Genomic DNA, 25,116 nt, shown 5'->3' on the forward strand with positions numbered 1-25,116 from the left:
TTTCAGCCCATGTCCCCTGAATCATATGTAGAAAAAGTTACCGGAAAGATGGATCTGGGTGCCAGTCAACTCAGTTCTGATTTCTTTAGATTAGTGGGAGGAAAAGAGTCAAAAACCCTTCCCACTTCCAACTGCAGTCTTTGGAAGGCAGAGATCAGGATGTCTCCTTCAGGAAGGTGACTGTAGCATGCCCATCCTGGTCTAGGTGCAGGGGCATGTGATCCCAAGTGAGGCACCAGCAGACAAAACCGTGGAGAAGCCCAGAGACGCAAGGCTGCCCTGGCCACCCAGCACAGTTATTTCCCCACAGCATGTGAAGAGGGATTGAGACTCACAAGGGAGTAGATGCTGTGGAGGGGATCTGGAAGAAACTACAAAGCAGACAGGCTGGAAAAAGGTTTCTACTGCTGTTTCCTGCTCTTCTTTCTCTTCTTCTTCCTCTTTTTCTTCACCAAGTCCCTCCTGAAGGTGGCTTAAGAGTTATGTTTGAGGGGAGCCTGGGTGCCTCAGTGGGTTAAAGCCCCTGCCTTCAGCTCAGGTCATGATCTCAGGGTCCTGCTCTGCGGGAGCCTGCTTCCTTCTCTCTCTCTGCCTGCCTCTCTGCCTACTTGTGATCTCTGTCAAATAAATAAATAAAATCTAAAAAAAAAAAAAGAGTTATGTTTGAGTAGCAAATCAGCCTGCCCACAGTGGAGCGTGGCCTTTTGATACTAGGCAGACCGGGATTCAGCTCCGGATTCCATCATTTGTTCTGCTAAGTTGTTGCATCTGTACAATGGGGTGATAATGCTTGTCTCAGCCAATGTGAATCTCATGTGGGATTACGCAGATTAAAAGCCCAGCAAGAGGGCCAGGCCCATGGAAGCTACAGTCCCCTTCCTTCCCTTTCTCCTACACTCACTCTTGCTGCACATCTGTCTACGAAACAGGGCCGATTTTCAACTTTAACAGAAAAGCTCTTTCTTCTCCAGCAGGAGAGGCTTTGCCTGCCATGAACATTAGCAAATAGGGAGTGAGTTGGGGATTTCCTGGGAAGAGCTGCATAAGAGCATGTAACCTGTGTTCATTTGATTTGTAGGTATATCGTAATTACTTTACGCCACACAAAACCCACTTGTACTGTTAAGCAAAGGAATGATGCTGCTTTTGCTCCTTTTTTCTCAACCCTTCTCTCTCTCATGCAAATCAGACCACTAATCCTTTGTGGCTGCCTGGACTGTTGGCTGGGGGAAAACCCATCACCTAGCTTTTTTTTGTCCCTGAATATAACATAATTGTCAAAATCTCATAACTTCTGAGTGCAATTTCAACCCTCTCGTTGGTAAGGCAATAATAACCCAAGCAAACAGCATTAGATGAAGTAACGATTCTGAACATAAAATAGAGTAGAGGCATTATCTGGACAAGATGAATGGAGTTCTCTATGAAGTTGTACAAATTCTTATAGGAAGAATAGACTTTGAAAAGAGCCATTAGACCAAGCCATTAAGTAGCCTGGCTTCTAGTTCATCTCCCAGAGATGTTTGTCAGGGTGTTGGTCACAAGATTCAGACTTCTTAGATTTGGCTGCCTTGGTAGAAAATGTGTACTGAGGTGCTGAGGTCAATTCCGTCTACTAGGGGCACAGTCTGTCTCCCTGCCACCGCCCCTCTTGCCCGATTTTCCAGTGGATGATGTGAAAGTCCTTACACACTTTCTCGTAGAAGCCATATGAGTGACAGAAGACACACTTCAAGCACACGGGTCATTGTTCTCTCTGTTTTCATGTCCAGGTCACAGCTCCTTGGAATCGCCAACAAGCCTGTCTTCTCCTCCTCCTGATCCTTTTGCGTGGAATCTGACATGGATAATGAAAGACTCTTTCCCTTTCCTGTCTCATCGCAGTCGATATGGTAAGTGTATCTTTCACAGTTATTGGTGATGTACAATCACCAGCTCATAATTAAGGGAACTGTGAGTTTTAGTGTCCTCCATCTTCCACTGGTGCACATTCCAGCCAGGCCTGGCCTCTCCAGACCCACAGTGGCTTTCTTTATCATAGAGGAAGTCGACAGTTCTGTTGCTACCATATCCCAACCCCCAGCCTTTATGGTGTATAGTGTTCCTGACACCCCTGACCAATCACGAGACGCCAGACTTACCGGTGTTTTTGACTGTGGTTTCTCGATACAGGGTTCTGACTCATGCATGTTTCTGTTGTTCTGAAGGTCACCAGTCTTCCAGGGCCCCTCAAGCGACTCCTTTACATTTGGGTAACTCTTTAAAGATACCTGGACATGTTCCTAGAGATTAGCTCAACTCATGTGCTTCTGCCATCACCTCGGAAGTAAGGAGGCCAGGTCTCATTCCACTTTCACAGATATAGAAACTGAGCTTAATAAGATGGCACAGAATGGATTCTCTAACTACAAAACCAGAATTCTTCCCTTCCATTCAGATTTGCTCCCAGGAGGCCACCTACTCAATTTGCTACGTCCTGGTCTAGGAGCCATAAGGAGGCCATATTTATATGGTGTAGGATTTCCTCGTTCTCTGTGCTAACGCCTAACATTCTAACAGCTCCTAGAAGCTGGGCCTCTGCAGTGGAAAGAGCAGGTTTGGAAGAGTTGGTGTATTTTCAGGTGGACATTTCTTTTCTCTTGAACGTCACTAGAGTGAATCCCATGAGGGTAGGCACTAAGATGTGTTTGTTTCCCCACTTTATCGTATTACATAGAAGACTCTCATAAAGACTTGTGCATGATGAACGAATACAAAAGGCTTCCAGGGATAGGACATACTCATGAAGTCTGATTCAATGAAGTATTTATGAACCTGGTAGAGCACTAAGTTCTAGATTCCCTTCTGGGCATATTTACCTATTCCTGACACTCAGTCTCTGCCAATGGACCCAAGCTTTTAAAAATGAACCTAACAGAAATCTTCCCACTCACCGCGATCCCTCATGCATAAATGTAGCCGGTCCTGGTTCATATTAACTGTACCTTTCATTTTGAACTTAAAAAAAAAAAATGCATCCAAAGCCCTAGGGCGGTAGAGGATTATACTCTACTGGGATGTTTCCTGCTGCTTCTAAGCCTCCCTAGTGGGAGAGGAAGATCAGTAGTTGTCAGAAGATCCCAGATAAGAATTACTTCTTGATTTTATTTAAGCCAGACATTGAGTGTCATTTTGTGATAAGGGCAAGTGTCTATAAATAATTGAAATCTGGGGCTTTGTATCGTTATTGCTTTGTAACCAGATTTGTGATACAACCAGTCTTTGGATAACATTTTGAATTCGCTCTCAAAGTCATTCAGTATCTCCACAGGATGACAACTTCTATAAAATGCAGAATGTCCAAGAAAAGGCAGGTCTACCTCCCTCCTGCGTGACACAGAGAGCATTGCATCCCTCCTCCGTGGAACGTCCAGAAGGAGGTTGAAGGTCAAAAGGAGAAAGCCACGGAAGTTTGTTAAGTGGCTGTCTCCTGGGGCTTGGCCCTGCTATGCCTACTTGCTCTTGCTGGGCCTCACCCTTCTTGCCTGTAAAATGAGGTAGCATGGTATGCTGCCTTGGGGCAAAAGTGGAGATCAGGGGTATTCCCACATCCTTTTCAAATTCTCCTTGTGGCCTAGAATCCTCACGAATTGCCTTCTAGGCTGAGAGGAGGACCTAGACCATTGGCCACACATTGCCCAAATGCTGGATAAAGATGCCAAAGACAGTACCATCATTGCCGTTGAGTCACAGGGTCGGAAGAACTGATTTTGCCTTGGTGACTCCTTGATTGAGGGTAAGGGACTTCAGAGCCTTTTATCTTACTATATTTAATTCAGTGGAGACCTGCCTGCCTCCCCCGTCACCTCTGTGTGCCTGGTCCACTGCTGGAGAGCAGAGGGGATACAAATACATACATAGGTAAGACTCACTCCGGTTCTCTCAGGACTCAGAGGCCAGAGAAATAACTCCGTAGGCAGCTAGCCAAGCCCCCGCCACAGCCAGTGCCTCTGGGGACACAGAGCACACTGAAGGCCAAGACTCCTGTCCCCTTAAGGGTATTTGTGGGGGCTCAGCCCACATGTGTCTATGAACCAGAGAGGCCAGCAGGCTCCCTGGTGATAAATCCACACCTTTCAACTGCCGTGAAAGACATTTTAAGAAATGTTAACAACTTCATTAATTTTAAGGCCTCAAACTTGGGCAGAGAAATTTGACTGGAAAATTGCCGCCTGAAGGGATAGTTCTTCAGACTGTGAGAAGTAACCAAGTCTCAGCAAGTTGACGTGGGTGTTTGAGTCGTGGAGCCTGGCACCTGCGTTCTGGAGAGGAGGTGGGAGGCGTTTTCTGGAAGTGGGGGGACTCACAAGGGGGCAACGAGAGGGGGGGGCAACAGCCTGCCCACAGGTGTCATGACGGACAGCGGCTGGCTGGCCCTCTCAGGCAGGCTGTCCAGTCCGGAATTGAGCGTGGCTTTCTTTTCACCGGTGTTTTATGAGAAGGGACGAGGTGGTGAGAGGCTAACAAGATTTACTCACCCCCAGCCTGTAATTATCTGCTTGAGGAAAAAGTTTGACCTACCTTTTTGAAGTCTTCCCATATTTCTTCTAATTTATGTTGGGGCCTTTTATGTTGTATAAAATATATTCTCTTCAGTGGCATTTGGTATCAGATTCCAGCGCTTTCTCGCTTCTTGTCTTGAAGGACGCCAGCCCGCTAATTTCATCATTGACGAGCGAAGAGCCACACAGTCCTGCCCCAAGGCTTTGAAGGAGGTGGGGGCATCTAAAGAAATACCTTTTTTTGTTCCTTTTATCATCAGCTCTGATATCTTAAGACTTATTTATAAGCTTGGCTAGAGGACTGGGCTCTCACTACCCACCCAGATAAAAATCTGTTCATTCTGGTGGCTCCAGGGCCTAAGAGATTGAGGCCACTGAAGGCTGTGACCACATTTGGTTCTAGAGGAACAGAAGCAGATGGTGTCCCACCCACTGAACTCATGTTTGCCCACTCCAGGTGTGGGAAGAATCAGACCAACATATGAAGCGTAATACATCCAAAGGTTCTGCCCCAGGTGAGCAGGAGGAAGAGAGTTCTTACTTACTGAAAAACAAAAACATTGATACTTGGCAAAACTCTTTCACACCTCTTTCTCACTTAAGCCTGTTACGAAATTATTTATATCCCATGTCTGTAATGTAAATTGAGGGCCGAAGGAGTTTATTAACAAGCTCCTATGATGGAACAGAACAGCAGTTAGACAAGACTGAACGCAGATTGTCTGACTCCAAGTCAGAGTTCTCTTTCTACTACAACACAAAATGAATTCAAAAGTGAAGTCTTCCCTCCATGGAGACAGCTCTCATTTCCTGGATGACCTGGTGTTCAGACTGAATGTCTGATACCCAAGATCTAGGCAGCTATAGATTGAGACTTGATGCCCCCAAATTGAGGCTCTCCCGAGTAGGCCAGCTAATTCATCTCTTCCCAAATGTGGGCACTGTAGGCAGTCTAGACTGTTGTTCCTGTTAAAAGGTGAATAGTGTCCCCCCAAAAAATAAATTGAAGTCCTAACCCCTAGTACCTGTGAATGTGACCTTATTTGGAAATAGGATTTTTGTAGATATAATCGGGCCCATTCTTCTTTAGAGGAGGGCTTGATCTAATGTAACTAGGTCCTTACTAGAAGAGAAAACAAGACATAGATACATACATAGGATGAACACCATGTAATGATGGAGGCAGAGATTAGAGTGACATATCTACAAGCCAAGGACTGCCAAGGATTGCCAAGGATTGCCAGAAACCACCAAGAGCTGGGAGAAAAGCATGGGACAGATCCCTTTTAATGCTGTCAAAGAGCATAGCTCTGACAATGCCTTGATTTGGGGCTCCTGGCCTCCAGAACTGTGAGAGAATAAATGACTATTATTTCAAGCCACCCCATTTGCAGGACTTTGTTATGATAGCCCTAATAAAGTCATACAGCCCTTCGTCCCTCCAGTCCTGCAGTGTCTACATGGACTCCTGGCAAAGAAAGAGTCCTCCTAACACCCAACATTAGGGCACAAAAAAGCCATTGTTGGACTTTAAATAAAAGTCCTATTAAAACTTCGTCTGCTTCCAAGCCCATGGAGACCCATCCAATTTAAGGACTGGTGCTATTGGAAAGAAAGAAAAATTAGACTTTTTAATTACTTTCCCTGCTGCCACTGCCACCATCACCGGTGCTGTTAATGTATCAATTTCTTTGATTGAAAACATTGGGTAAATTAAACATATCTCTCTCTCAAGGAAAGAAAAAAAAAAAATCAACCTACCACAGAATCAAAAATGGAAAACAAAAAGGTTCTCTAGCCTCTTATGGGATTTGCTTCATATCTCTGGCAAGAAGTCAGTTTGATCACATTTCTGAAATTACATATTTAATGTGGCTGGACGTGATCAGCTGTTCCGCCCTCAAGGGCCTGGTGTCAGTGAAAAGCAGCTCCCAGTTCCCTCGTGGACCACTACCATGGTTGAAAGCTTTCCTAACAATTCCCCTGCCCTGACAGGCCAGGCCTCTTTGTATTCTGTTCTCACCCTGCTCCACTGAACTGGGAAGTCGAGTTCTTTCTTAGTCCATACTCTCATATTTTAATCTACAACACGGTGAGCACAAGGCCTGTGGTTGCCTTCCCCAAAAAGACTGAGTCCTAAGGGGTACCAGCAATGCTGGCAGTCACATGCCACCAAGAACAGGGTATGCCATCCACCCTGAGTACTGCTGACCTGCTCAGGGCCAATGAACCCAAACCATGAAAATCACATAAAAAGCAGATGGCTTAGGTGTTTCCATAAAAGATCTGTTTAAATTGCTGCACGTGATCATATCCCTTATCTTTTTTTTTTTTTTAAGATTTTATTTATTTATTTGACAGAGAGAAATTACAAGTACACTGAGAGGCAGGCAGAGAGAGAGAGAAGGAAGCAGGCTCCCCGCTGAGTGGAGAGCCCAATGCGGGACTGGATCCCAGGACCCTGAGATCATGACCTGAGCCGAAGGCAGCGGCTTAACCCACTGAGCCACCCAGGCGCCCCCATATCCCTTATCTTTAAATTGAAGGCACATAGGCCCACTCAGCAATACCAGCCATTTCTCCATTAGTGGCAGATTGAATAAAGAGAAGCCCAAAGGAAACAGGCAGATTAAAAGATATAAGAGTGATTCACCAACTGATGCAAAGACAAGAAAAGCAAGTCAAAAGAGAACCATTTAAAACAACTGTCACAGGGACTTCTGGGTGGCTCAGTCCCGTAAGCGGGATTATGGCTCAGGTCATAATCTCTTGTTCATCAGATCAAGCCCTGTGCAGAGCTCATCATGAAGCCCAGCATAGAGCCCGCTTAAGATTTTCTCTTTCTCTCTTTCTGTCCCTTATCTCCTCATTCTCTCTGTCTCTCTAAACAAACAAACAAACAAACAAAACCCAAATAAACAAATACATAAAACAATTGTCACAAACATGGGGAAAAGCATTGACAAAAGGAGGCAGATGAGGGAATGGAAACAGAGACACACAGAGATAGAGATAGATAGACGAATGTGGAAAGGATCACTCATGCCTTTCTGGTCTCCTGTTTCCGTATTCTTTCTCCTGCTTATGTGGTCTCAGCAATCCTACCTGGGCAGGTGGTTCTCTGATGCAGGTGATTCCCCACTGAAGGTTGCTTCAGTATCCCTACCTGCCTGCATCATTTCCCCCTTAGTGTGTCTCTGACACCACAGAGAATGGGTGGATGGGTATACACATTCTTGGAATACCAGCCATATGACTGGTTTTGCTCTAGGCATTGCTGTGATAAATAGGGCACAATCACTCCCCTTAAGAACTCTCAAGGAGGAGGCAGATATGCCTTCTGTATGACAGGTGCAGAAACAAAGGCATGTTCAAAGCTCCTTGGAAATAAAGAAGCAGGGCCAGTTTGTGGGGGACTTCGGAAGTAGGTGTTTTGAAGATGGGGACAGCTCAGTTGGGCCTCGGACCCTGAAACCAATGAGAAGGCAGAGGGAAAGAATGTGCAAAGGCATGTTTAGGACCAGGTCAACAATGTCAGTGACACAGGACGGGGAGGACCTGCAAGGAAGCAGCAGGGATGAGCCCAGGAGACAGTTACTTCCGGATGTACTCAGGATTTAGACATGATCCTGCATGTGAAGCATAGGTTGGAGAAGGAATGGCAGGATGGGAATCGGGGAGAGATTCTGGCTATGGGGTGAGCATGACTTAGTTGTCCATCCAGGAGAGTCCAGCTTCACTGGCTGAGTAGATGAATGTCGTGTTAACTGAAATGAGGAGGAGGAGAAACAGTTGGCAAGGAGAGACGGTGACCAAGACATCTAGAGGGGAGAAGATGGGGAGAGCTCTGCGGAGCAAGTTATACGTGAATGCTGTCAGGACATCCAGGTGAAGGTGACAGGTAGAGAGTTGGAAGTCTGGGTCTTGGATTAGGCAGAAGTCTAGGACAGAGGTGAGATGGAGAGTCATTAGCATAGAAGTTGTGGTTGAGGCTGGGGGTTGGAGGATAACGATTCTGGATATTTCATGTAAGAGGACGAGAAGCATGGCACACAGAAATGGAAAAATAGGAAATATAGGAGGAGAACCAGAAGATGGGATCGTCTCAGAAGCCAAGGTGGGGAAGAATTTTAGATACAGAAATCATCAATAGTGTTGAAGCCACTGAGCCATAAAGCGGAACAAGGACTTTAAGAGCCTTTTCTCACCCTTACGTAAATACTCCTTATGTTTTACATTCTTCCTCTCCCCTCTTTCTTGCTTTCTCATTCCATTCTGTTCCCAGCTGCTTTGTTTTTGCTTCCCTTGAACCTGTCTCCCTGGAGCCTACCAGCTCCAGCCTGTAAGGCCCAGCTCAGTTCCTGCCTCCACATCGGGGCTTTCACCGATGCCCAGACTATGCTCATGTGTCCTCCTCCTTGGATTTTTTTCTGAAGGAAAAATTGATGGAATGCTTTTTATAACATTGGGTTGGTATAATTCCCCTCTCAGTATCTGAGAAGATTCTGACTTGTACAGGAAATGGTTATTTCTTGAACATTCCAAATTCTCTAAGAAACCCCATTAGATTATGTCCATCATCACAAAACCTGGAACTTCCCTGATGTTTCTTTTCAACCCAGTAAATTTCCTAGGTTGTATTTCATCCCTTTTAAATTAGGTCAGTGAAACTAAGGTCAGTTAACTAGGTAACTGTTAACTAGGTAAACTAGGTCAGTTGATAGAGCAATCATGGATGAATCTAATTTGCCCAACCAGAGATAAGTAAGAAGGAGACAAACCATAAGAGACTTGTAACCATAGGAAACAAACTGAGGGTTGCTGGAGGGGAGTTGGGTGGGGGATAGGATAACTGGGGGATGGGCCTCAAGGAGGGCACGTGGTATCATGAGCACTGGGTGTTATCTATAACTGATGTGTCACTGACCTCCACCTCTGAAGCTAATAATACGTTAATTAATTGAATTAAAATAAAATAAAATAAAATTTGTAGAAAAATATAAAAAAAGAAGGTAAGTCATCTTCATCTATTATCCCTATATGCATGTATGTGTCTATCCATCTATTTTTATCTATCACCCATGTACTCATCCAGTCGGTGTCTACAGTTTGCCAAGTTCTTTGCCTCTGCTCCTTATAGAGATTCTGCTCTAGTTCACTTTTCTCGTAGGTCTAAGATAGTCCCCAACACCCATCTGAAAGGTGCTTCTTAAATGCTCGTTGTGTGATTGTTTTGTGTATGTGGGCAATATCCCTGGGTCTGATGATCCATCAAAACTAACAGGAAGATTTGGTTGGGAAATAAGACTTTTCAGTTTTAGCAAAGACATGGTATGTCTATTAGATTGACAGAGCTTCTTTTTGGAGACCATATAGGAAGCATTCCCTCCCAGCAGTTGGTGACCACATTACCCCCAGACTGGAGCAGCCTGCAAGGTTGCAGACCTCACTCTGTCCCCATTTTCTCACCAAGGAAAGTTGTGTGGTGTCTTTCCACAGTACTTTATATTTCTGATGTCACACTTATTAGTGTGACTTATCTTAGTTATTTCTGGCCCAGAATCATCATGGTTCTGAGACTGTAAGCTCTTAGAGGTCAAGGAATCCACATTTTTTCCCTTTTGCATTTCTAGTGATTAAGCCAGTGTTTTGTACTCAGTTGAGTTCTTGATAAATACATACTAGATGAAATTGCAGCATTTGCCAAACAATCCAGGGGCAAACTAGGAGTTTACTCGGGTCTCTCAGTTCCCAGCCCAGAGCCCCTGAGGATCTCTGTTTTAGTAAAGGGTAGGGATGTTCTCACCAGCCCTCTTATTCCTAAAGTCATGGCAGTTGGTTTCAGAAAAAGACAGAGGGCTAAGGGGAAAACAGTTTCTGTGTTGGATATACTTTGGTTTAAAATTAAAAGCTATGACATTAACTACTTTGGGCAGGCCTATTTTTTCTTTATGTAATCTAAAAAAGCATATTCAGCAGACGTGAGTGAGCTGAGGAATTTTTGTTTTGACAGCTTTGGGACATCTGAGATATTTTATATGGAGCATTTCTAAGCAGTCCAGAAAGACATGTGTCCAAAACATATGCAGGAAAAAGACTGATCAAGAGTGAGAAAAATGAGAGGAAATCCTTTTAAAATGAAATGTTTTGTCAAAGCAATCTCATATGCAAATATATTCCAGAAGAGACCTCAGATTAATAGAACTTTACCCAGTCCATTTGAGTAGATGCCTAGAATAATTTGGTTTGTTAGAAATCGTGAGCTGTCAGGGTCCACAGTGGTCAAATACCCTCATCTTAAGATAAGGAAACTTGACCCAGAGAGGTCAGCGATCTGCCCAGAGCTGGTGGCAAAGTTGAGAGTCAAACCCAGGTCATCTGCACAGAAGAGCCCACATCTAACCGACCACACAGATGCTTGAGCGATGGTTCAGATATATTCTCAGAACTTGGGCTGCAAAACATTTCCTCAGATGTCACTCCTATCTATGGCTTTATGCATGTCATCCCTTTAAGTCCTCAGGTCTCCATCAATCCAGCAGGTTCCTGATGTCCAAAGGGTTGCATCAGTTTGGGGTTGGTACCATCCTGCGGTGGAAGGACCCACTGGTAACTAGCCTGGTCTAGTTACCTCACGATCACATGAAGAGCATCTTAAAAACAAGATCTGGGGTCCAGGCACAATAGGACTAGGTTTGGGAACCCAGGTCTTCTGAATAGTGACCTCCTTGTTGCCTATTTAAATGTCATCTCTAACATTCAGGCAAGTTGTCTGCCAGCCTCGGTCTGAAAGCCAAGAGCAGCACGGTGGGCAAGGAGCTCAGTTGGGGTCTGAGATGCGGAATCCGCTTCCAGCTCCAGGGCCTGTGTGTTTCACTACCTTCAGCCAATAAATAAATCACACCCTGGTTCTGTTTGTCATCTGAAAAATGGAAATGGTCATGATTCTTAACTGACCAAATCACTGACCCTGAGGAGAAATTTCTGTGCCAAAACAGAGCATGTCACTAACACCTTCTGAACCGGAGTGAGACCCATTTCTTTCTTTCTTTCTTTCTTTCTTTCTTTCTTTCTTTCTTTCTTTCTTTCTTTCTTTCTTTCTTTTTTCTTTCTTTCTTTTTTTTAGGTTTTATTTATTTATTTGACAGGCAGAGATCATAAGTAGGCAGAGAGGCAGGCAGAGGCGGGGGTTGGGGGAGCAGGCTCCCTCCTGAGCAGAGAACCCGATGCAGAGCTTGATCCCAGGACCCTGGGATCGTGACCTGAGCCGAAGGCAGAGGCTTTAACCCACTGAGCCACCCAGGCACCCCCGGAGTGAGACCCATTTCAGTGAGAGGCCGGTGGTAGCCTGCATTTTGGTGACCTGGCTCTACTTTGCTAGACAGTTTTTCCAGAAAACTCTTTAAATCCCTAGTTTTACCCTCTGGAACCTGAAAGCACTTTAGTTTAACCATGATACTCTCTGTGCTGGGATTTAATGCTATGTAACCCAACTTCAAAATTCATACAACGACATGAAAATCCACACTCTTAGTTCCCCCCACCTGCCTGGAATAACCTTACTCCTTCATCCGTTCTTAACACATTTGCTAGTATAAACCTATACCATGTCAAAATCTTCTCATTATTCAAGCTGCAGCCCTAAAATAGCCTCCTCTGTGAGCCTCTGGTCCTCCCAGGCAGAAAGTCTCTCTTGTTCTGTGTCCCCATGTCTCCACCATGTCTGCCAGCTGTGAGAGTTAGGTGGGAGAAGTCTGTTTCCTCTCCCAGGGCTGGGAGTCCCCAGAGGGCACAGGGTCCAGGCTACAGCAGCCTGGTATCTGTCTGTGTTTCGAGATTTGTATCAGGGAAGAACCCCATGGTTGGTAACCTCCAACACCCAGCAGGTCCTCACTATTAGAGACCAGAAGAGTAAGTGGGGAGGATCATTTCGCATGTTCTGAGGTTGAGAGCCCCCATGACCATAAGCCTTTTCTGGTTATCATGGATGCCACATTGCTCAGGCTCTCCTCCAACCTTCTGCTTTTAGCAATGATCCCATTTATATGGATGTCAGTGCTGAGCAGTGGACAAACTGCCAAAGTTTTCACCATGTTCTGTGGGGTCTGAGACTCCATGTTCTACATGAACACTTCATGGAAATCACAGGCAAAGAACTGGACTGGAAGTCCAATCTGGGTTCTGGTCTCAGCTCTCTTACTTCTCCAGACCCCTTACTTCTCAGCTCTGCTATTTTGGCCAAGTCACATCACCCTCCTGAGCCTTGGTTTTCACATCTGTAAACTGAGGAGGCTGGGCTAGTTAACTTCAGAACACCTGGGATTTTAATTATTTTAACTTTTCTGTTCTGGGATGAAGAGCCGAGACCCATTTCTTCAATCCACAACATTGCTTTGGCCACAGATAAGAGAAATGAGAATCAAGCTTTCTGTGCCTATCTCCCACCACCCCAGGCATGCTTGCACACACACCCTCTTTGAGCCTCTTTTGTGGCTGTGTTTATATAATTGATTGATTGAAGGAGACTTGGCCCTTCTTTGCTGAAGCTTGATTATAAGTGAACTAAACAGATGTCTTGAATTGGGTGATTGGTTCCCAGATGCATTCTAGGGAGCGAACTGGTGGGAAGGAAGTGAATGATTTCAGTTCTGGGGCCCCATGACAAATGAGTAGTGGTTGTGGGTGGGGGAGCAGGCAGTGGCTAGGTTTGGTACTTAGTCTTATGATGAAGTAAGTGACCAGATGTTGGTGGCAGCTGGAAGATTAATATCAAAGGTAACTGGTGTGCCAAGTGCCCCTTTAGGAGATAAACCAGCAAGGGGGAGGAGCAGCCCCTCATCATCCAAGCCTGGGCTATAAGTCAGGACTCTTGGGGTTCTGCTGACCAGCTGCTGGAGCCAAGTTGGAGAGCTTGTTTTGGCCATCTGCCCAAAAAAGGAAATTGGTCTTAAAATCGTAGAGATGGAAGAAACCTGAGGATCATTTCATTCCCCCACTTCATATTTCAGATGAGGACACCGAGGCCTTGGAAGTTTAAATGATCTGCCTAAAGTCGCAGCACAGAGCCAGGGTCTAGAACACAGCTCTTCTTACTTAAGGTCTAGTGTGACTTCACTTCCAAAGGAAAGTTAGATCATCAGGGCAAAAGGCAAGGATGCCCACTTTCGCCACTGTTGTTCAACATAGTACTAGAAGTCCCAGCAACAGACGTCAGACAACAAAAAGAAATAAATTGGCAACAAAGAAGTCAAACTCTCTCTTTGCAGATGACATGATACTTTATGTGGAAAACCAGGGTGCCTGGGTGACTCAGTTGGTTAAGCAATGGCCTTTGGCTCAAGTCATGATCCTAAAGCCCCAGAATCGAATCCTACATCAGGCTCCCTGCTCAGCAGAGAGTCTTTTTCTCCCTCTGACCCAACCCCTCTCATGCTTTGTCTCTCTCATCCTCTCTCTTGCTCTCAAATAAATAGATAAAATCTTTAAAAAAAAGAAAACTCTCAAAATTCCACCCCTAAATTACTAGAACTCATACAGCAATTCAGTAATGAGATAGGATACAAAATCAGAGCACAGAAATCCGTTGCTTTCCTATACACTAACAATGTAACTGCTGAAAGAGAAATTAGTGAATTGATTCCATTTACAATAGCACCAAAAACTGTAAGATAGCTTGGAATAAACCTAACCAAAGAGGTGAAGGAACAATACTATAGAAACTACAGAACACTTATGAAGGAAATTGAAGAAGACACAAAAAGATGGAAAAACATTCCATGCTCTTGGATCAGAAGAATAAACACATTAAATATAAAACACTGAAATGTCTATGTTGCCCAGTGCAGTCTATACTTTCAACGCCATCCCGATCAAAATACCAATGGCATTTTTCAAAGTGCTGGAACAAAAATCCTAAAATTTGTATGGAACCGGAAAGACCCTGAATCGCCAAGGAAAGTTGAAAAAGAAAAACAAAGCTGGGGGCATCACATTGCCTGATTTCAAGCCAGATTACAAAGCTGTGATCACCAAGACAGCATGGTACTGGCGCAAAAACAGACAGATCAATGGAACAGAACAGAGAGCCCAGATATGGACCCGCAACTCTATGGTCAACTAATCTTTGACAAAGCAGGAAAAAATATTCAGTGGAAAAAAGACAGTCTCTTAAATAAATGGTGCTGGGAAAATTGGACAGCTATATACAGAAGAATGAAGCGACCATTCACTTACACTATACACAAAGATAAACTCTAAATGGATGAGAGACCTCAGTGTGAGACAAGAATCCGTCAAAATCCTAGAGAACATAGGCAGTAACCTCTTCGACATTGGCCACAGCAACTTCTTTCAAGACATGTCTCCTAAGGCAAAGGAAACAAAAGTGAAAAAGAACTTTTCAGACTTCATCAAGATAAAAAAAAGGTTCTGCACAGCAAAGGAAACACTGGACAAACAAAGAGGCAACCCATAGAGCAAGAGAAGAAAGATATATGCAAATGACACTGCAAAGGGCTGATTATCCAAGATCTATAAAGAACTTCTGAAACTCAGCACCCCAAAAAAAAAAGCCAGATAAGTCAAAAAATGCCCAGAAGACATGAACAGACACTTCTCTCAAAGAACATGTACAAATGTCTAATAGATACATGAAAAAGTGTTCATCATCATTGGCCATCAGGGAAATTCAAATCAAAACCGCACTGCAATGCCACCTTATACAAGTTAGAAGGGCAAAAATTGACAAGGCAAGAAAAAACAAATGTGGAGAAGCTGTGGAGAAAGGGGAACCCTCTTATGCTGTTGGTAGGAACGCAAGGTAGTGCAACCACTTTGGAAAACAGTGTGGAGGTTCCTCAAAAAAAATTAGAAATAGAGCTACCCTATGACCCAGCAATTACAACCGTTGGTATTTATCCCAAAGATACAGATGTAGTGAAAAGGGCCACATGCACCCCAATGTTCACAGCAGCAATGTCCACAATAGCCACAATGTGGCAAGAGCTGAGATGCCCTTCAACAGACGAATAGATAAAGATGTGGCCCACATACACAATGGAATATTACGCAGCCATCAGAAAGGATGAATACCTACCATTTGCATCAACATGGATGGGATTGGAGGGGATTATCCAGAGTGAAATAAGTCAAACAGAGAAAGTTGATTATCATATGGGTTCACTTATTTGTGGAACATAAGGAATAGCATGGAGGCCATTAGGAGAAGGAAGGGAAAAATGAACTGGGGGGGATCAGAGGGGAAAACGAGCCATGAGAGACTGTGGACTCCAGGAAACAAACTGAGGGTTTTAGAGGGGAGTAGGGGAGGATCAGTTAGCCCAGTGATGGGTATTAAGGGGGGCACACTACATCAAAAACTAATGATGTACTGTATGGTGACTATCAGAACATAATAATAATAATAATAATAATAAAAAGCAAAAATTGAGTAAGGAATTTCCACAGGGTTAGACCCAGTTCAAGCTTCCTGCCTTCAGTGCTGGACATGTACATGTTCATCTCCCCTCTGCCATGGCTGACCCCTGAGGCCACCTGAGGAGCAGGAGTACAGACTGCCAAATTTAATAATAAATGTAGGCCAGTCACTGCCATATTGGGAGCTTGATATGCATACTGCATTTAATCCTTCTCACATTCCCCTTTAGGTGGTCTCTGCTTTGATCCCCATTTTACAGATGCAAGAATTGAGGCACAGAGGGAGTAAATAATTTGTCCCCAGGTATAGAGCAAGTAAGATGAAAGAGCCAAGCTTTCACCTTGGTCAGCCTGGTCCTGTGCAGCATCTGTGTGCCTGCATGTTCCCCAGCCAGCATGGTGAGCCCCAAGGTTTCGATGTCAAGCAGAGCAACATAGAAAGATGCCTATTCTAGTCAGTGTCTCCCTGGGTTCTCCAAGGTCAAGTCAGTCCGGCTCATTCCAAGGCTCCCGGTGGCAAATACGAGGCACAGCTCGGCCACAGTGGAAAGACATGCAGGTAGGGTCCTTCCTAATTAAGAAAGCATGCCCACACTCATTCCCTTATTTGATCATCGCTGCAGGTATGATTATGTTTATGAGCATCATTATCATGATAAAGCTCTCATTTCATGCACAAGGAAACCAAGACTCAGGTGGTTAAATGAATTGCCTAAAAGCTTAAGGCTGATGAGCCCAGAGTTTGGAGATTTCCAAGAATTCTCTAGTGGTCTTCTCCTTTCACTCCTAGGGCCCTGTCTTTCCTTCCTTTGTTCTTATCATAGCTTCTGGCCTCTGCACAGACCTACTCTCCAGCAGGGAGCTTCCAGCAACCATCAAAAAGCAGCTTGTTGGCAGGAGAGTACATCTAGGATGAGAGAAGCCAGAAAGACTGACCAGAAGCGATTTGAGACTTCAAATCATTGGAAGATATTTGAAACCTAGCCATGTATGCTTTTGCTTACTTATTCCAGACAAACAGAGTCAAAATTTTTGAGAATTTTCCTTATTATTGAAGGAATTATTTTGGTTTTTTCTTGTTGTTGTTGTTAGAGCTGAGAATAATAATAATAGATATCACACAGAAACCACATTTTACTACCAGTTTTGCACTTTCATCTGTACTAGCTCTGGACCTCAGTTTCTTTGTGTCAGATGGTCTCAACGGTCCCTCATCACCCAAAGGTCAATGACTGAGAAGCTCTGGAGAAGTCCTTGAGAAAAGGAGATGACTCCACCTTGTGCCTCAAGATTGGTGGGAGTCATGGGAGTTCCCTTGAGCTGCGTACGCCTCTTAAGGACTGCCAATGTTTTGAGAATGTTGGTTTTTAGAGCTCTCTATATGGACCGAAGCTTCAAACATGAAGCTCTATTATATGACATCTAAAAGCCACTTGTAAGAGAATTGTCACATGTGTACGATGCTTCACGTGTTTCTTTGTTCAATACACAAATCAGACACATCAGGACTCTGCTGGCATTGGTATATGCCATCCTTGAAGTCATCTATCTAGCCTCGGCTTAACTGTGCCAGTAAGCCAAACCTGAGGAACTGAGGGTTGGTGATTCAGTAAATCTGATGTTCATCCTGGCCCAAGCCCGGTGCTGCCCAGAGAGGATGGCATTTGAAAAGACCTCCATAGCCAGGAAAAGTGCCTTCCACACTGTGTGGGAAGGACCCCCCAACAGCTGCATGACCCCGGGGTAGTCTTTTCCCTTGTCTGGGTGTTGGTTTTTTTACCTGTCCAGTGGGAGAAGAAGTTGACCTCAAATGTTGTTTCAAGTTCTAGTAGACTTTATCTCTGTGAATATCACCTAGGCATGGACGTGCCAACCTTCACATGGGACAACATAATACCAAGCAAATGGTCATCTGCCATCAGGTAAAATGGCTCACATAAATACGATTTCTCATAGTAAACAAGCAACTGTATTCAGAAAAAGCATGACTGTGCAAATTCTGAATCCACTAATGCGTGTTGGGAATTTCTCCATTCCAAGCACATGCATCACTTCATTGAGTCCTTCTAGCAGTGCTGGGAAGTTAGTCTGATCACTGAGATGGCCGATGCTCAGAGAGAGGGAGAGAGTACCCTGTACTACACATCTGGCAGGTGGTATAATTGGAGTCAAATTTCAGGTCTTGTGCTCTGTCCCTGAGAAACAATTCTGGTGATATTAAGGTCACTTAATGAATAAGACCTATGGGCATAGATACATTGGAGAGGCTTGTAGGACCAGGTGGGACCGAAGACACCAACATTCAATAAGTGAGGAATGTCAGGTCCAACATCAAGGCCATCTGCATCCTGGTAGTCAAACAGGAAAATAACCCCAAGACAAAATCACAATCATGTTGCCATATTTTAAACTAGCAGCCAACCTGGTGATTCTGTTCTCAGATGAAGATTTGATGGCTGAGTATCCAGTTGGGTAAACTCTCTTGTGGGCCCTTGATGGCCATAGAAACCTTTCCCATCCCACCCTCAGTTCCCTCAACTGTAGCCCTATCCAAGAAACAGCAGATATTCTAGAAGATGTTAGGAAGCCTAGATGGGAACTTGGAGCCCCAGCCCTTATTGCACATGCAGCCTTGGCTTCCTGAGTCAACATACCCATGGGGATTAAGGAATGGATCTTAGAAATATGGAGCACTGGGTGTGGTGCAAAAATAATGAATACTGTTATACTGAAAAAAAAAAAAAAAGAAATATGAACTTTGACTCAGTCCTCACTCAGGGTATCCCAGTTCTGACTCGTTCAAGGGTAGCTCAAATTCTCCAGCTCCTCTAGCTTGGCCCTGCTTGTCTCGCCGTGGGTCCAGTTCCTGACCTGCCTCACAAGAGGTCTTGACCCTTACTGGTGTCTGGTGCTCTGAATGAGGGCAGCTATTTCTGCTGCTTTTTTAGTGAACAGTTCCCTGTTTGTGAGTATCAGGGTCCCAGGAAGGAAGCAGGTCAGCAAAAGCCCACACAGTCTCTTCATATATAACTCAGCTATAACTTCACTGCTCTAAGCCCAGGGTCTTCATCTGTTAAGTGAGGGTAAGAATCCTGCCTGCTTCATAAGGATCAAATATGATAACAGTGTAAAGGGACTGACATACTATGTCTGAACACAGCAAGCCCTCAGTAAATATTGTAAATTATGAAAATACTTCCTATGGGCCTTCGTGGGGGTCCTCCCCTCAGGGCTCCTCTATGAACACTTACCCAGTGCTGCCAGAGCCAAGTATTGAGGCGTCTGACCCCACGTTTGATTTCTGCAACACTCATAAGAGTAAAAATGAAGGGTGAAGCAAAGTAGGATTGATAAACATGGCATTCTTCTCTCTTTTATGACTTTGCTTTTTACTTGCAATGTTTGTTTATAAACCTCATGGTGGGCCAGGGGGTTCCTGTGGACCTGACCCAGGACAGTGGCTCTTAAGGATTCTGGAAACCAGCCTTGTAAAGAAAGTCTTAAAAAAGTAGAGGCTGCTGGTCCCCTCACTTGAAATTGACTTGAGGTGACCGAGGAAATTAGTGGGTGGTCTCTGGGTTTCCAGGGTCAGGATCAAGGAGGCACAAAAGGCCTCGATCCAAAGTTTTTTGGAGCCTGAGGTGAGTCTGGGTCAGTCTACAAAGGAGGACTGTTGGATTTTCTAACCCCACCCAAGGGAAGACCTGAGTATCCAAGGGACATCATGTCTCCCTGTCACCTTTATGTGATGTTGTCGATGGTTCCTAGAACTTTCATGAGATGTCCTTTATGCAGTTCAGCCTGGGAAGACCTCCCCCCCATCTCTGCTGATTAGCCAGGGAGGCTTCCTTAGCACAGGCCTTGGCATGAGTGCTTAGGTAGTCTCACACATTCCTAGAGGCTAGTTGTCCCCCTCAGTCTCAGTGTGAGGTCATTGCCAACTGCTCTGCAGCCAAGGGCATTGGATAAGGGAACTGGGCATCTCTCTGGGCAGGGCCACCATGGGGTTTTCTTTTCTTTTTTTTTTTTTTAAAGATTTTATTTATTTATTTGTCAGAGAGAGAGAAAGAGCAAAAGCGAGCACAGGCAGAGTGGCAGGCAGAGTCAGAGGGAGAAGCAGGCTCCCTGCGGAGCAAGGAGCCCAATGTGGGACTCGATCCCAGGACGCTGGGATCATGACCTGAGCCAAAGGCAGCTGCTTAACCAACTGAGCCACCCAGGCGTCCCCACCATAGGGTTTTCTGATCTGTTTCTGTAACATTCTTCTGAATGGATGCCTTTTATACTAGAACAGTGCCTTAAAGCTAACTATTAATGAACTCCAGTTTTTGAAATGTGACTCATACCCTGGAAGGTTTTAGAATATAGGTACAAGCTGATAAAAATTTATGAACACGCACAGACACACATTCACATCCACGCTTAATCACCCAGGAACAGTCTTACCTGAGCTTTTCTTCTTAGTTCTTTGAGGATCTTGAGGTAAACTGAGTCCCCATTGAGTGTGATACACTTTCAGCCTCATTTCATGGGGAATCTGTTTCTAGGGGTGACAACAAGGCCCCATTCAGAGGAAGGCAGAGTGAGAAGGACTGATAGTCTGTAGGTTTGGTTGTACTGGCCCCGTAGAATCACTGACCTTCAGAGACAGAGGGCATGATAGAAGGCATATATGCCATGGGGTGCCTGGGTGGCTCAGTCAGTTAAGCGTCTGCTTTTGTCTCAGATCATGATTTCAGGGTCCTAGGATCTTGGGATTGAGCCCCACATGAGGTTCTCTGCTCAGCAGGGGGTCTGCTTCTCTCTCTCACACACACTCTCTCTTTCAAATAAATAAAATCTTCTTTAAAAAGTTAATGGGCCCCATTTCTTCCTTTTCTTTTCTTTTCTTTTCTTTTCTTTCTTTCTTTCTTCTTCTTTTTTTTTTTTTAATGCAGAAAACTAGGCATTGAGTGGCAAGCAGACCTGCTGGGGTCTCTCAGCTGGTATGGTGCAAACCCAAGTCTAGAACTATCCTCACTATTCTACCAAGACCTTTCCCTCTACAGCACTTGATACCCCTCTCAGCAGGAGAGCTGTTTCCAGAAGATTCCATTACCTTATCTTTCTTTCATGGTGAAGTAATAAGAAAGTGGGTAGCAATGATCAGCAGGTTCTAGGAAGTATGGTTTTTTCTCATTATTGTTTTTCTCGTTGTTTTTCATTGCTCATTCAACTATGTGATCAGCAGGTTCTGGAAAGTATGTCCTTTTCTCATTGCTGTTTTTCAGTGGTTATATTCTCCTGGGTCCTAATAGGTAAAGTAAGGTTGCGATCTCTGGATTTTTTTTTTTTTTTTTTGAAGGTCATGGTCACTTTGCCAAATAGGCCTGACAGAGAGGAAGTTTAGATCTCTTCCCTTAGGGTAGAGGATAAGCCATTGCAGATATAAAGAGATTATAGACTTTGGGTCTAATCATAACCAAAATAAAACATTTCACAGGTATCTCATATATTATTTAATTTACTCGGTTGGCCCTGGATTGAGATTTTGAAACTTTGGAGTTGTGATGAAAAAATGCCTGGATCTTCATCATTATCCAGCCTTGGGTCACATTCTGGTTCTGCCTGAGGCTGATCCTTTGAGCTGTGGGCCTCTATTTCCTCATCTGTAGGGAGAGGACATCATCTACTTTTCATTGTTCTTCTGTGGCTTCAATTTAGTGACATAAGAACACCTCGCAGTCTCTGGCAGAGAGCTAGGACTCAGTGAATGTAATCCACGCTCCTTCCCTTGGGTATGGACTGCATTGTTTAAGGCTGAATCCTTCCCTGACACCCTGGATCCCTAAGTCCTGTCTGGAAAACAGACTCGGCCATCCCTAACCTATAAGGACTGGGTCAGAGGAGGGTTAAGGAGGAAGATGCAAGAATCATCTTAGGTCTCCAATCTCAGAAGAGGCCCCAGGAACATGTTCCTTAACTCAGTGTTTTCAGAGGTGATGAGTCCTAGGTCTTCTTGCTTGAAAGGCAGTGGGGCTAGTGCAGGAGAAAGAAACCTATCTTGATACTTTAGGAGGAATTAAATTGGAATATAGGAAAGCCCAATTCAGTCTGACCCATAATGAACAGTAAAGTTAACCCCCTTTCTATTTAAAGCCAAAGAGTGTGGCTTTGACAGCTCAAGGGAGGCTGCCTCGGAGTCAGAATTTCAAAATGAACCAGTTTGATAATTGGAACATGTGCCTAGCCTGTGTCACTAGGCAGGGTTTGGTCCAAACACAGCCAGTTCTCCAACTGTTCAGAGTCAAAGATCCCAGGATGGATGATGCTTGATGCTGGGATTCTGTGGTCTGTTCTAATATGCCCCAGACAGTGTATGACCTTGCATGCCACACCTCTGTCCCAAATAGAGAAAGGATGACTTTAATTGGAGGAGAAAAATCAAGATGAGGATGGGGCACAGACGAGGAAGCTTTGGGAAAGTCGCCACTAATTGTCGGTGTGAGTTGGGGACAGCCAACACCTTTCTCTCCCGTCTTTTGACTAGATCATTAGCTAATATGGATGGCTTCTTCTGACCCTCTTCAGAAGAGCCGCCAAGGTTAGCAGCTACATTTTTCATTACGAGGATCACTGTTGTGCTACAAAGTACAAAATGTCGGGTCAGTTTTCTCCTTGCATTTTGCTGTCAAAACCAGGTGGCTGGCTGGCAAGTAAGTCTTGAAGAGGAAGGCAGCATGCCATTCGTGGACACCACCTCACGGACTTTGCAGCAACTCAGTCCCCAGAGGAAGTTAGGAGGTCTTCAAAGCTGATAAAATATGTAGGCGGCACGTGGCACATCAAGTCAGACAAGGCTGGTGCTGCCCATTTCAGCTTGCCATTGTGAAGGTGAATTGTCTGCGTTGTGAAAGGACGAGTGGTATTAACCTTAGGACAAGAAAGATGGTGGCTCGTGGAGAACAGCTTGTACATAAATCTCTACAGGCTGAGAAGCAGAAAGATGTTTAATAGAAGTGTAACTGAAGGATGTACCCCTGCCCCCAAACTTAGTTTGGCTCATATCAAAGGGAATTTGTTTACTCCCACTCTGGGGCAGGGCTTAGCTGCCTGTGTGTGTCTAAGGGACCATCCAGGTACGATTGACCCCATTTCTCCTCTGTGTTGGGAAATTCTCAACAGCAGGCTCATCTTGGGGGTCAAGACAGCAGTGACCCCAGAAGCAACCATTAAAATGCAGAATGGTAATTAGGAACTAGCACCCATTAGCACCACCCCATAGACTGATTTCTCAGATTCGCTGTAACCCTTCTGAGAACAAGGACTTAGGAATCATTAAAAAGTCAAATCGTACCCCTGGGGATAAAAATATATGTTTATAAAAAATAAAAAAAAAATAAAAAAAATAAAAAGTCAAATCAGGAAGGAGCTTTAGAAAACTCCTAGTATGGGTCTCAATTTGCAATCGAGGAACTTGAGGCCCAGAGAGGTTCAGTGTCTTGTTCAAGGGAACCAGTGCACTGATGGCAGAGCTGGAGATGTATTTTGCCGGTCACCTGGTCTAAACCCCTGTTTCACAGCTGAGGACACCAAGTGCCACACGTGAGAAGAGACTGTCCGAGCCTGGACACCAACCACAGTCCTATCTGCTAGTCCGGTGGTCTGTCCTCCCTATGACCTTCTCCCTTTGCTCCCCCCCCGTGGCTGAGGCGAGGCCGTGAAGTAAAAGGTTGCTGAATAGTTTGCACTTTGGCACACGTTTCCCTTGCCCTCAGGGCGCTCTGGGTGCCTACGGGGCACAGAGCACTTCAGCCAGGTTAGGTAATGCCCACTGAGGAAGGGAAGGAGGAAGTGAGCGGATCTCAAAAGTTTGGCAAACGTGGAATGGTTTGGACTCAAGAAACCCAAGTCAAAGGTCATAAAAAGTCCCAGGGCATGGTGTCATCCTGCGTCCACCCTCTCTCTCTCCTTACCTGGGGACCTTGCCCAACCGCCCCCCCCCTGAAGGGAGAATGAGTCCCATCTTGACTGTCCTAGCCTTGGCCTTCTTGTGCGGAGGGGGCCAAAGGGCAGATTGCTGGCTGGCAGCCTGGGCTATGAGTAAGGCCTGAGTTCCCTTTGGCCTTCCTCTCAGGTAGGGTGGAACCTGCCAGAATTTCTCCTGAGCATCCACTGTAGGCGGGCTCGCATGCAGGGACAGCAGATTATCCTCCTAGCTCACACAGCAGTCTCTCGAGGTAGGTGTTACCATCCGCAGTGTGCAGGTGAGGAAGTTGGAGGCTGCACAGGCTGATTTTTCTTGCCTGGAGTCAGCCCAGACTTAGAGGCAGACCTCTCCGGTTGCAAAGCCAGCATCTGGCCGTGTGGCCTCAGGCCCTCTCATGTCACCAGGCGACCTTAGAGGATGCAGAGCTTCTCCAGGTTCCACCTGTTACCTCTGTTTTCATCTGCCTTCTCTGAAGATACCTCCGATAACCTGAATTATACAAGGAACTCCTTTCTCTCTCTCTCCCCCTCTCCCTCTCCGTCTCTCTCCCTCTCTCTCTCTCAGTCCCCTTTCTAGCCTTACGGAGCCAAGCCAGCTGTGAACCTGACCGCCGGCTGCCACGGGATAGAGTGAGGGCTGTGGATGAGATGAAGGCCGCCTTCCTGGAGTGGAGGGTTGGGGCTGTAAGGTCTCCCTGGGGACACAGTTCGCCCCCCCTGACTGCTGGCTGTCCTTGCAGGTCTGGAGTGCAGCTTCGACTTTCCCTGTGAGCTGGAGTACTCCCCACCCCTTCACGACCTTGGCAACCAGAGCTGGTCCTGGCGCCGCGTTCCCTCTGAGGAGGCCTCCCAGATGGACCTGTTGGATGGGCCCGACACCGAGCACTCCAAGGAGATGCCCCGAGGTAAGGGTACAGGCTGCCCCGGAGTGTCCCAGCCAGGCCAGGACAGGGCGGTGGAATGTCCATTCCTGTTGGCAGGTTTGAGGTTTCCCTGGCTCTGTTTTCACCTGTTCCCTTTGAAACCTGCTTTTTTTTTTTTTTTAAATGTTTTAATATGATACATTTTATTATGCATTACTTATTTATATATATTTTATTGTGTTATGTTAGTCATGGTGCCTGTGCCTTCCAATGCAAGGATCAAGGCGACCCTTTACTCTTTCATCAAG

General features: G+C 45.2%; 1 protein-coding gene across 1 annotated transcript in view; it reads left to right on the forward strand.

The window, feature by feature from the left end:
* The window catches only part of ALK (ALK receptor tyrosine kinase), a 681,217-nt gene that overhangs the window by 188,620 nt on the left and 467,481 nt on the right, over positions 1-25,116 (forward strand). Inside the window, exons 2-3 of the mRNA XM_059188719.1 lie at positions 1,773-1,892; positions 24,686-24,850. Of these exons, the coding sequence (XP_059044702.1) occupies positions 1,773-1,892; positions 24,686-24,850 (285 nt within the window). The remainder of the gene's footprint in view (positions 1-1,772; positions 1,893-24,685; positions 24,851-25,116) is intronic.

Source organism: Mustela lutreola, chromosome 9 (genome assembly GCF_030435805.1).
Source record: "Mustela lutreola isolate mMusLut2 chromosome 9, mMusLut2.pri, whole genome shotgun sequence".
NCBI classification, from domain to species: domain Eukaryota; kingdom Metazoa; phylum Chordata; class Mammalia; order Carnivora; family Mustelidae; genus Mustela; species Mustela lutreola.